This window comes from Wyeomyia smithii, chromosome 2 (genome assembly GCF_029784165.1).
Source record: "Wyeomyia smithii strain HCP4-BCI-WySm-NY-G18 chromosome 2, ASM2978416v1, whole genome shotgun sequence".
Classification (NCBI taxonomy): Eukaryota; Metazoa; Arthropoda; class Insecta; order Diptera; family Culicidae; genus Wyeomyia; species Wyeomyia smithii.
The window spans coordinates 64,409,576-64,422,137 of record NC_073695.1 but is presented as its reverse complement, the minus strand read 5'-3'; the positions used below and the strand labels follow the sequence as shown (position 1 = coordinate 64,422,137).

The 12,562-nt window shown below is 38.1% G+C and overlaps 2 protein-coding genes across 2 annotated transcripts; one reads left to right on the top strand and one right to left on the bottom strand.

Annotated features, from left to right (window-relative positions):
• The first annotated feature begins 8,187 nt into the window (after positions 1-8,187).
• LOC129719463 (vesicle transport protein USE1) lies at positions 8,188-9,492 on the top strand. The gene is made up of 4 exons (XM_055670793.1): positions 8,188-8,571; positions 8,639-9,032; positions 9,095-9,236; positions 9,305-9,492. The coding sequence occupies exons 1-4, from the start codon at positions 8,429-8,431 to the stop codon at positions 9,346-9,348; spliced, it is 723 nt and encodes a 240-aa protein (XP_055526768.1). The 5' UTR covers positions 8,188-8,428; the 3' UTR covers positions 9,349-9,492.
• Positions 9,391-12,236, bottom strand: LOC129719462 (electron transfer flavoprotein-ubiquinone oxidoreductase, mitochondrial). Its single transcript, XM_055670792.1, has 4 exons — positions 11,838-12,236; positions 11,416-11,529; positions 10,222-11,356; positions 9,391-10,168 (listed from the first exon to the last, which is right to left on the bottom strand). Exons 1-4 carry the CDS (start codon positions 11,866-11,868, stop codon positions 9,631-9,633), a joined length of 1,818 nt encoding a protein of 605 aa, XP_055526767.1. The 5' UTR covers positions 11,869-12,236; the 3' UTR covers positions 9,391-9,630.
• Positions 12,237-12,562: the final 326 nt, after the last annotated feature.

Sequence of the window (12,562 nt, the reverse complement as noted above, 5' to 3'; positions counted from 1 at the left end):
TAACTATGTACAATTATAGCAATTTTTAAGGTTTTTTTTAATGTTTTGTTAATGTTATTTTTTTTCGGGTGTTCCGAAGAAAGCCGATGCCAGGAAGATTTGGCTGCATCGATTAACGGCATTTACGTCGAAAACCCTTTGCCATAGCTCTTGAAGCCCTGAAGAACCTAAAAAAGTTTTTTTGCACCTGAATAATGCCACTACTCTTTATTCCGTACTAAAACAAATGACATTTCGCTTCATAGCAGTATTCACTTCAAAAGCATTTTGTTGTCACTTCCGGTTCACGCTGTCTGTTTAGCTACGTACCTCTCGTGAGAAAAACATTCATTGCCTGAATCAGTTCCTATACATATTACATGGGATTTAGAAGGAAAAGAAATTCCTTTTCAACTGCATACAGCGCTTCACAAATAGAATTATATTATGATGAGCATGACAAGATAATCACCCGAAAAAAATAACATTAAAAAAACCATAATAAAAAAATGAATGAAGATAAATCAGAATGATACACATTAGCATTTACTTCCTTGAAAAAAAAATCGTCTTTCCGTTCTCATTGAAAGTTGGAGTGGAATATTATATTCTAATAGGACTGTCATTCGTTTGAGGGGAATTCTTGCGGAGGGGAAAATATTCGTTCATGTGATTCCGATAATGCAGCAAGCGGAGAATGCTATATAAGCGTGTGTTAGCCCTACTGGTGTTCATTCTTTGACGCGTAGACTGCAGGAGGGTTTGGATGTTTTGTCCGACTATTTCAACAGCTGGAAGATCTGCATCAATGTAGCTATATATAGCATCAATAACCCAGGCTATTGTATTCCCACATTCAAAATCAACTCGACTTGTGCCAATGTGAGAATCCATCTCAATAACACTCCCATCGAATGGTCGAATGAGGTTGTCTAGCTTGGTCTCTCCCTGGACCTAAAGCTTCTATTTTATTCACACGTAGAGAAAACTGTTACCAAGTGCAACATACTGACCAAATCCATCTATCCTCTCATTAATGGGAAATTCACCCTTTCCCTCACCAACAAGCTTGCCGTTCACAAGCAAATAATTTTACCGGTCATAGAGTACGCTTTGCCTGTCTGGGAGGGCTGCGCTAAAGCCCACCATCTTAAACTTCGGATTGTTCAGAATATAGTATTACGTATGATCCTAAACACCCCTCCGAGGATACGAAACTCTGAGTTGCATCGCCTGGCTGGTCTTCAGGTGCTGGAGGAACGGAGAACAACATCGTTGACTAGGTTCAGAAAGTCCTGCGCCAGGTCATCTCACCAGATCATTCGTGAGCTGATACCTTAGTTTTGAGTTAGTTTTAAGTTAGTTATTCGTATTTAAGTAGGTTATAAAAATTGATTGTTCAATTAAAAACAAGTCTTATAAAGGACGAACTGTAAAATTCTACACAAATAAAGTTAATCTATAGAATTAAGTAACCAGCAAACCTCAAAACAAAGATGCAGAGCCTTCAAAGGCTGAACAATAATTAAGCAAATCATATGTAACCATATAAAAATATAAATAAATATACACTAAGGTCGCTTTTTACGCGATTTTTTTTTACGCGGATTCCGGAATTTACGCGGTTTTTTTACGCGGATTCCGGAATTTACGCGGTTTTTTTTTACTCGGATTCCGGAATTCACGCGGTTTTATTTCACGCGGCACGTATCTCCCGCGTAAAAAGCGACTTTAGTGTACTTTGTGTCAAAAAAAAAGAGTTTTACTGGTGCTCATTCTTGTGATGAATTTCAACGGCAGCACACCATGGAGAAGGACCTATGACGATCTTTGGCGATGAGCAATGGAGCGAAGCTTTGGCCAGGTAGGGCCTACGACACCAAAGCCCGAAGTCACAATCGGTTCACGACACCCTCCTCCTTCAAAAATGTTAAAAATTGCAAGAGGAAAAAAGTGCAAGCCGTTTTTTTAATAATATTGGTTTTTTTTACAGCGTATATGTTCAATTTAGCAACGAACAAGTCCAGTGACAGTGACAGTATCGCCAAAAGGCAAGCCAAACAACTAATAACAATGAAAATATGTCATTTTTCAACATTCATTTGAATGCAAGTTACAAACGTCGTAACTGGCATACGAATTTTATTCAATGTACTCCGTTTTTTCCTTCTCGATGTTATTTATTTGCTCGTTTCACGTTAAATGAACATTTTTTAACAGTTTCGGTCTACACCGCATGTTCACAGCAAATAACTTTTTGTAAGGCACCTTACGCAAAACCTTCATAATGCTCAGGATTCGGTTTTATTTTATTTTGGTCATGGGTGCAACTAAGGAAAATTCTAGGGGGGAACTATTTTTTATACATTTTATTTAAAAAAAGGAAAAAAAATAGAATTAAAATAGTGTCGTAACAGCAGAAAAAATCACTTAAATCAGAATTAAACCTCCGAAGAAATGTATGGAATATTTTCACCACACCGTGAACGCCAATTTCTTTCAGTAACGCTGATTCGATATTAAGAAGAGCTAGGTTTGAGAATCGAACCTGGGTGCTGACCGTACAATCATCGCATTGCTGAGAAGCTTCTTTCCGCACTTGTCGAGCTCACGGGACTCGTCAACTGAATCAGTAGCATTCCAGAAAGGTTTTGAAATTATTTCTGGTAAATAAGAATGAGAAAGCTGAATATTAATTTTAGAGTTTGCTTAATACTTGAACAATGACAAAAAACATTAGAACACAAATATTATTCCTGTCGGTATAATCTATGATAAATTCCGCATCTCAATCTGTTTTAGGTTTCAGTGATCGAAGATATTTTTTTGAACTCGCATTTCTGATTCTAAATCAACAATATTGATGCCCAATTTTGGAGCGTAAATGTTCACGCATGAATGGTTTTATTCCCTCTAGGTTAAGCTTTTGAAAATTGTCAACAGCTCAAATCTCATAGGAAGGATGAACAAGAAGAGCAGTTTATTTAGTTTTATTGAATATAATCTTTCTCTGGAAAATTCTGGGGGGGGGACTACGCCCTTCGTAGTTACGCCCATAATTTTAGTCTTTTTTAAGAATTTCTTTTACCGCTAGTTGTAACGTAAGTTCCGCACAACGCTCTCTTGGAGATTAGGCTCAATTAGATCCAATACACATACACATACTCGTTATCGCGATTTTCCGAATAATTCTGCCCTTAATCATCTTCTTCATTCTCGTAGTTATTTGCGTCGTCTAACAACTGAGAGCCATTTAGTAAAAAACTAGTCATCATCAAATGGTATATTGTGGCAGGCACGTTTTGAGCAATGTCAATCGTAACCGTTAGTAAACGTTGAATGTCGATTTCATACAGTTCCAAGCTTCTGAGTAGGGGTAAGCGGGGTAAGACCGCCCCCTTAAGCATTTCTGTTTATAGAAAATAAAGTTGCGGCTCCAATTTCATTTTTTCTTCGCTAAGAGGTTCTTCTATTCAATACCCGCATTTGAAAAATAAGAACTAAAATATTTTTGTTTATTTTCCAGCCTTTTTTTCAATTTTAAAAATTTATGTGCAGATCTTTTTCATGCGGGGTAAACCCGCGCACCAGCGGGGTAAGATCGCCCACTATTTTTTGAGGATAACAAATATTTTTAGGGCCAAAGCGGATGATTTTCTCGGTATAATGTCTTTGACAAAGTTGTAGATGGTATTTTTTTTCTATTTTAATAAAATATACACTGTGAATAATCTGAAAAAAATATTTTTTTTCTAAGTTTTAACTTTTTTCGTTTTTTTGATTATCCAAGTTCAAATCAATGTTTAGGTAACTTTTTGTGGTTCTCAATATAAATAGATTTTCCAGAATTGGGGTTTTTCAAAATATTCAATTTATAATAAACCTGTCTTTAAGCTAAAAATAGAAACTCAGTAATCCTGTCTGATTTTTTTTGAAGACTTATTATGTATGGAGTAATATTAATAATTATAAATTTAAAAATATTTTCATATTTGCAATTTTTTTATGTTTTTTTTTTTGAGGAACAAAATTACCAACGATTCTATACATCAAACAAACCGCCCAAAAAATTCTTCGCAAAATTTGAGCCGTTAATATTTCTATTACTCCATGATATAACAACCATCAAATTTTAGCTTACCTTTTGCAGATTTTGCAGGCAAAAACATGATTTTTTTTAAATAAATTTAAAAAAAAATTTAATTCTATTTTTATATCTTTTCTTTGAATTTTTTTACAGTGTATACTTTTTTCGGAAGTAAAAAAACTGCTATTTTCAACTCTGCTGGAGACGTCATATCGATCAAAAAAATCGTCCTGGCTCTAAAATTATTTTTGTTCATTAATACCATTTTTACACAAGTTTACTTTTTTCAAAAATTTGTCGCGTTAAAAAAATATTACTAGAAAAGCTTCAACCAAATCGAAAGTGGTCGATTAACATCGATGTCTTATGTGGCTTGAAATTGCTTTACTGATCCTGCATATATTCCCTTTGTAGTGTCGAGGCATTTGGGTTTTGAAGTAAAATAACAAGCAGTTGTACACGTGGCGGTTTTACCCCATGTATAGTGGGCGACGTTACCCCCAGTGGAACATTTTCATTTTCCATCGAAAAAGTAGTCAAAATTACAAGATCACTTACGGCCTTCGACATTTCCGAAAGAAGACAGATTCAGGCAAGCGGTTAAACGTATATTCACGAATAAAACAATAAATTTTTAGACAGAAAAACCTTAAGTCCCGTTGCCGCAAAACAATAGCGCATTGACTGGTTGCCAGCTGAAAGGTTGTTTTTGATTATTTCTGTGACTGTTCGCGCACTATCATTAAAGAAAGGGGTGCAAAATGTTATGTAATTATACTGTAATAGACATGTTAAAGAAATTTTTCAATTATTATATAGCTTGGTGGTAAAACTACGGGGGGCGGTCTGACCTCGCTGGGCGGTCATACCCTGTTTACCCCTACTCCTTAGGTCAGATTTGTTGCGGTGTGTCTTGTCGTGATTGCCGGTAATAATTTGTTTATCTATTGACCACATTGTAGTCATGTGCATATTTTGTAGATGCTGACAGAACGTTCTTAGCCCACGTATATGGGATAATCTTTTTCTGGAAATAACTCTTTCATACAAAGGAAAGCCTTCGAAGGTATATTTTATTTGGGGATACTTTATAAGTACGTGTCTGTCGTAGAGCTCAATTATTTTAGGAGTGCGAATTTCAAAATTCTCCCGAATATGACTTGCCACCATGGAATGCACCTCGCGAATCAAATCCGGGTCGGAATGTTACTTCAATTTCAGTTCCTCCTTGATGGGCTTTGCAATGTTTCGATTGCAGGATATATTGACATGTTGAGCTTTTTTTTTTGTTCATCCGAACTTTAATCTTTGGAGTTTTTCTCACCTTGCTCCTCTTCATAATTTAAAAGCCCCCGTCTGTTGAAATAACACTCACAATATGCACTATTTCCGTGGTCTACCACCATACTTGTGAGGTTAACTATTCTGGTAAACAATTCTCTCTTAAGTCGTTCCATCAATAGCAATAGAGACAAATCAAGTGTGGTAATAAAGTGGTTAAACTTATTCACGAAGATTAGTGGATAACTGAGAAGATAAGAAGATAAGTAGCTCAATGACAAATATATTAACAAAGATGTTGATTGCAATATAAAATGATGTGATTTCCTGTTGATTTTATCATTCTATGCATTGGTTTATTTCGAAAGATTTTCTTTCCACTTTGAAATGTTTGACAAGTAGTGCGAATTCAACAGTAAATCACTTCACTTCGACGTGAATTTTTTATGGTGTACAAAGTATTCATCGTTGCATGTCCAAGCAGTAGTCTACCTATAACACAAATCCTTGACAGCACAATATTGTCAAAGTCTGTCGGAGTATTATGAATCCGACAGATAAACGATAAATATCAAAATATAGCCACCAATATCGTATAATATTACCGAAATATTACCTCTATTGATATAAGATTATTTCGTCCCTAGATAAGAAATGTCGCTGGCATCGCTGGATTTTTACAGGTTATGTATAGAGAGGAGTATCCGACGGGTGAAATTGAAAAAGTCATATGAAATACTCGATGCACTAATAATTCACATTAAATAATATAATTCGCTATGCACACTTGTAAAAAAATATCATCAATGAAAAATGTTGCATTTATATTTTCAGTGATAGTTGTCGATAATTTACAACATGAATTCAAGCGCATATGTCAAAGAAAATCATCCATGACAGCCCCATCAACTCATTGCCGGCGGGTGATGACGTATGGCATCACCCCAAGCAGCAAAATATGTTTCGATTATAAACTTTGTGCATCACAGCAACAAATTTTTATGCGAAACTAAGTTGCAGCTACATCTCAGTTTCATATACAATGACAAAAAAGCGCAGGAGATGGAGCCAATTGCAACATTTTCGTTGTTTCAACACAAGTTTCAAGAATGAAACCGCAATGTGTATGAAGTTATGCATGGAATTTAATAACAACTTGGTAAATACTGCATGATAAAATTTCAGCTACGAAGATGCATCAAACTAGTGCGCAATAGAAACTACATGGCAAATGGTCAGATTGGAAAAAGATTGTCTGTATAGCGATTTACCTTTGATTATTTCCAGAAATTTGATGAGGATTTAACTCCAGCTATCAATTTCTGTTCAATTTTCTCGTTTTTACTATTTACGTCATTTGCTGTAGAAACATTTTCAAGTTTATGGCTCTGTTTCAAATTTTGCTTCATTATATCAGTTTTTAATTTCGCTTCTTCAATTCATCAGCACCTCAGCGTGGTAATGAAATTCAAAGCAATTCATCTCATTTTGTTTTAGAGACCCACACTTTTTGGACGACTTCTAGTCCAAGTACGCAAAAGTTACAACGCAGAAAAAAACCTCATCTCAAAAACAAATATAAGGCGGACGATCGGGCAAAAGTTGCTGTTACATGGCTTCAGAACATGACAGCAACTTTTAGAAGCATTTTTGTGTGTTTGTTTTGTGTATCTCGCAAGCATCACGTTGGCAACCCATATGCTCCACCCACTAGATCTATTCAGTGAAGGTTGGGTTTTCGAATGCCGTTTACACGTTTCAACAACAAATCTAACCACGCGAATGACGTTGTTGGTGTTAAGTTTTTTGAAGCAGCGATGCAACTTTAGTTGTTGCTTGTTTCTTTACAATTTCATCGTAGTAACAAAAAATGTTTCTTAAAACCTTGGAATTTCATTAGTGCAACAAATGATCACAATTTATTTTTCTATTATGTTTCAGTTGTTGCTTGGGACCTGACATCTGAACTTGGATTACAAATTAACAATTAAACTTGATATTTTGATCGATTAAACTTGAGATCGAACGATTAAACAGATCAATCTACAATACGCAACCCATGTTTGTGTTAATTGTTCGCGTAGTTGCTGAGTAATAAGAGTTTTAAGGTCATTTTTCGAAGTAAAATCTGATTACTCTCCGCCGGGAATGGGTTAGGGGAATCATATACAAACATGAACTGTTTTACGATTCAGTTTCACACCGTTTCACTTTCGATGCGCTCATCCATAATCTTTCCCATAGTAAATAACAATCATTTTAACTGTTAGTGTTACCCTTATTTGTTTGAACTGCGCAAGCAAAAGGTGATAATCAGTTCTAAAATGATATACAATCGTTAAAAGCTAAAGTCAAGCAATGATAACACATTTATGTGCGAGCAATTTGGTTCAGTGTAATCTGCTTTTTCTTTTGGCAGTTTTCGCACATAACAAGGCTCAAAATAGGAGTAGGTCTACTAGATCATGATTCTCAAAGCAGTTTTCAAGTCGAATCGCGACAAATTGACTCAAGTGCTTGAGATCTTTTGTGCAACATGATTTGCCTCGAATACAATGGGCACACTAGCGACATTTCTTATCTAGGGGCTAAATAATCTTATCTATTGATCCTTCAATATTTATCTGCGAAATTTGGGAAATAATCGACTACTTCCCGTATCAAAAGTTCAAACGTGCTCTTGAATTCTACTCCGCTAGACTAGTCAATACAGTAACTATAACCGAAAGGCGGGCACAGGCGAGATAAAACCCCTGCAAGAAAGTGTTGTTGTTTTGTTCTGCGAACTGTCACCGCTTGGTTGCCATTGCACTACTACAACGAAGAATCGGTGTGCTGTCCATAGTGGATGATAGACAAAAGACAACGCAACAGAACAGACGAGGGCGACAACGCAAACACTTTTCTCCTCTTTCGGTTTATGCTTGCTTCGCATCTAATTGACTATTCCACCCGCGAGCTGAAGCAACCAGCGGAATTTTCACTTTTATATGGTCCAGATTCGCGAGGGAGCGAGAGATTTCACCAATAAATCACGGAAAATAGAAATCAGTGCCCGAGTGCAGTGAGCAGTCAGCAACAATGACGTCAAAACTGGAGATCAATGTGCGGAGTCTAATCGCACAGTGCGAGGAAATTGTTTCGGCCGATAAGCAAGACTGGAGGCTGAAGAAGTACATCCGATCGCTGGATACGATGATTCTAGAGCTGGAAGAACAGTTTGAGTGAGTGGTCAATTGATTGATTGATTCTAATGATCAGAATTATATCATGATTATTTCGTTCTCGTAGAAAACCGGAGGAAAAATTGATAACGGAATATCGTAATCGATGCGCCGAGCTGAAAAAAGTTTCCAATTATGTCGAGCCATCCCTTAACGCAGAACAGCGCAGCAGATTGAAAACGAAATCAAAAGGAACCAACGATTCCGGCGGAGATGTGATGCGAGAGATTCGCCAGATACACGACCAAAAGTTTCAGAAGGAATTACGCAGTGAACTGTTTAACGGCAACTTCTCCACTATTCGACGGCGGGCCGGTCAGAAGGTGGCCGAGAATCTAGAGCATACGGTTAAGCAGTTCTCAGACGAGCAGGAAAAGATAGCGGAGGATATGCTGATGTTGACGAGAAACCTAAAAGAGCAAACTGAAACTGCCAGCAAGATTATCAAGAAAGATACAGAGGTAAGTTTTGGGGAAATTGCTGTCGCGGATACTGTTAAACTCTTCTTCTTTTTGTGCTGTAGATTGTTACCAAGTCATCGAAACTGACCGATCAGAACGTTTCCTCGCTATCAGCAGAATCAACAAAGTTACAGGATAGTTCAAAAAAAGCGTGGAAATGTTGGATGTGGCTCATGATAGGTCTGGTTATGATGATTTTCATCTGTGAGTGAATTAACACTTTGTGATAATGTAATATCCAACTGTTGCTAACTTTCTTTTACCTGTTCTAGTTATGGTACTGTTCATGAAGATAATGAAAAAGAAAACCTACTGATGGCCTCACCGGGAACCTTTCGGAGTCTCGCTTTAAGTGTGCTTGTAACTATAAACATCTGTTTTATTCCCTTTGCATTTCTTGTTATTTTGTTTTAAAACGAAGAAAAAAACGAAAAAAAAAATAAATTTTACAGTATTTAAACCGCGGCTCTTTGATGGTATAAATCAAAAGTTACGCTAGTACAGATAAATTCATGGAAAAAAAACCTTTTCTTGGTTGCAATTTTATATAATCTAGAAAAAGATACAACACGCATTTAAATGCAGGAGATCGGACCTATTACATGCCATTGTAGGCCGGACCGCCGCCACCCTCCGGAACGACCCAGTTGATGTTTTGCGTTACATCCTTGATGTCGCAGGTTTTGCAGTGGATGCAATTTTGTGCGTTTATTTGCAGCTTCATATTACCGCCTTCATCATTCGACACGAATTCGTAAACACCGGCAGGACAAAACCGTGCTTCCGGACCGTCGTAGATTTCCAGATTATTTTTCACCGGTACGGTGTCATCCTTGAGGGTGAGATGGGCCGGCTGATCGCCTTCGTGATTCGTTCCGGTAAGCGCCACCGAAGAAAGCAGATCGAAGCTTATTTTGCCATCCGGTTTGGGATATTCGATTGGCTTAAATTCCTTGGCAGGTTTCAGGCGGGTGTGATCCGGCGCACCATGACTGAGTGTCCACGGTTCACGTCCACCCAGCAGTAGTGTAAATCCACTATACGCTACACCTCCATACAGTCCAAAGACATTGTGGAAGCTAGGCCGCGCGTTGCGGACCTTGTACAAATCTTTCCAGATATAAGATTCCTTAATCCTGTCAAAAATAAATCGTCAATATAAAAATGATTAAGGGCTTGAAACCATTACCTATCTGGGTAATCTTTCGGTTCTAGTCCAACCTTCTCCTGGGTTTGGCCGGAAAGGATGGCTTCGCAGGCACTCTCAGCAGCAAGCATTCCGCTCTTCATGGCATAGTGACTGCCTTTCACGCGGGGAACATTCATAAAACCGGCTGCACAACCAACCAGGCAACCACCGGGGAAAGTAAGCTTGGGAATACTTTGGTAACCACCTTCGTTCAACGCCCGTGCACCGTAAGCAATCCGATTACCGCCTTCAAAAACATCACGCACTTTAGGATGGGTTTTGAAACGTTGGAACTCCTGGAAAGGGCTAATATACGGATTGGCGTAATCAAGTCCAACAACTAGCCCAACGGCAATCAGCGGGGTCGGTTCGTTTAAGTGGTACAGAAACGATCCACCGTACGTGCTCTTATCCAACGGCCATCCGATGGTGTGCTCTACAAGACCGGGTTTGTGGTGTTCTGGTTTAATTTCCCACACCTCCTTCAACCCGATTCCATAAGTTTGTGGTTCATTCTCCGCGTTTAGGCCAAACTTGGCCATCAACTGTTTGGATAAATGACCCCGGCAGCCTTCAGCAAAAATTGTTGTTTTTGCGTGCAACTCCATACCGCGCGCAAAAGTGTCCTTGGGAGCACCACTTTTCGATATACCAACATCACCGGTTGCAATGCCTTTCACCGATCCGTCTTCGTGAAAGAGCACTTCTGCTGCAGCAGTGCCAGGATAAATCTCCACCCCAAGGGCTTCAGCTTGTTGACCGAGCCAAGCAACAACATGTCCCAATCGGACCACGTAGTTCCCCCGGTTATCCATGGGCCAACCCGGAAAGATGGGAATAGGATATTTTCCACTCTTGGATAGCCAGAAAAATTTGTCGTGTGTTACAGGCGTAGTGAGTGGCGCGTCCTTCTCTTTCCAGTCCGGTATCAGTTCATTGAGGGCTACCGGATCCAAACAGGCTCCCGACAGAATGTGTCCACCCACTTCGGAGGCTTTTTCAACCAGACACACTCGCAGTTCTTGGCCCTTCTCGGCGGCTATTTCTTTGGCACGAATGGCTGCTGAGAAACCGGCTGGTCCTCCACCGACAATCAGCAAGTCCGCTTCGTCTACGAAGCGTTCCATGTCGACTTCTGTAATTGAAAATCTCTACTGATTAACACAGACACATCGTGATGAAGCGAAATTTTACCTGCCCATCTGGAGTCCTTATCTCGAGGATGGACCGTGTAGTGGGTTGTTATTTTTGGAAATTGGGCCGATGCTTCCGAATAGCTTCGATGGGTACTCAGAAGGATTCTGGGATCTGAGGTAATTTAATGTTATTAGAACAGCATTATTATGCTATCACAGATGAGTAACTCGCGGCTTGTGTATCTATCTATACGACAATTATAAATGGCATAACGTATTAAGTGAGATCAAAGTCCAGTTTCATGCAAATGTTTTTATCCGAAGACTTTGATCTGTTTACTCACTTGAAAACACACAAAAAAAAACGTAAACGGATTCAACACAAGCTAAGCGGTGTTAATTGTATGATAGAATTTGCCTATCTTAATATAAATTTAATTTGCGATAACCAAACCAAATTACTCCGGTTGCAAGACTTACTTTTTGATAACTGTAGAATATTCCTTGCCATGATAGGTATCTTATCACTAATCTTCGGAAAATTATATAATATTTTAGTCTTACATTCAATGTTGTACTGAACTCAATTCCACATATGTAACAAAGACGTAGAGATAATCTTTGAACCCAAACAGACACAGCAGAAACAATTTGTGAAAACCTGTTCAGGTAGGTAGTTATTCACGACCAATTTGTTTTTCAGTAGTTCTATTCTAGCGTAAATTGAACTTAATAAAAGAAATTCTGTTTCTATCACAATAGATCAACATAAAAAAAGCAAAATAAACTCAAATCACTTCTGTACTAGCCTAAAAGCCACTTTAACAGGGAATAACAACTGACTACGAGGAAACCCTCTTAGGAAATATTTAGACTTTACTTACTGTTGTGTGCATCGTACACGAGATAATGATAGTGACCGAGCAGTGGTGCCAAGTTTAAGCTTTCTTTCCTAATAATGCAATAATTTATTAACTGAATAAGAAGACATTAATTCAAATATCAAACATTATTTAATTATTTTAGTACATGATGATTGATTTAAGATGAAACTAATAATTGCAAGAAAATTGGAGGACCTGTAAATTTTTTCTGCAGTGTTTCAGACAACCTAGCATATTTATACGTGCTCCCAATCAGGAACACAACTTTAAACGTAGATTACAGGGTGGAGCAAAAAAATATTAAATAGATCCACAAAAATT

What these genes read in the sequence shown, in the direction of transcription:
- LOC129719463 (XM_055670793.1), top strand. Translation starts at nt 8,429, where the DNA reads ATGACGTCAAAACTGGAGATCAATGTGCGGAGTCTAATCGCACAGTGC. An exon ending in GAGCTGGAAGAACAGTTTGA is followed by an intron (nt 8,572 to 8,638) that starts GTGAGTGGTCAA and finishes TCGTTCTCGTAG; the next exon opens with AAAACCGGAGGAAAAATTGA. An exon ending in TTATCAAGAAAGATACAGAG is followed by an intron (nt 9,033 to 9,094) that starts GTAAGTTTTGGG and finishes TTTGTGCTGTAG; the next exon opens with ATTGTTACCAAGTCATCGAA.
- LOC129719462 (XM_055670792.1), bottom strand. Translation starts at nt 11,868, where the DNA reads ATGGCAAGGAATATTCTACAGTTATCAAAAA. An exon ending in TATTCTACAGTTATCAAAAA is followed by an intron (nt 11,530 to 11,837) that starts GTAAGTCTTGCA and finishes AAATTACCTCAG; the next exon opens with ATCCCAGAATCCTTCTGAGT. An exon ending in CCGAAAGATTACCCAGATAG is followed by an intron (nt 10,169 to 10,221) that starts GTAATGGTTTCA and finishes TATTTTTGACAG; the next exon opens with GATTAAGGAATCTTATATCT.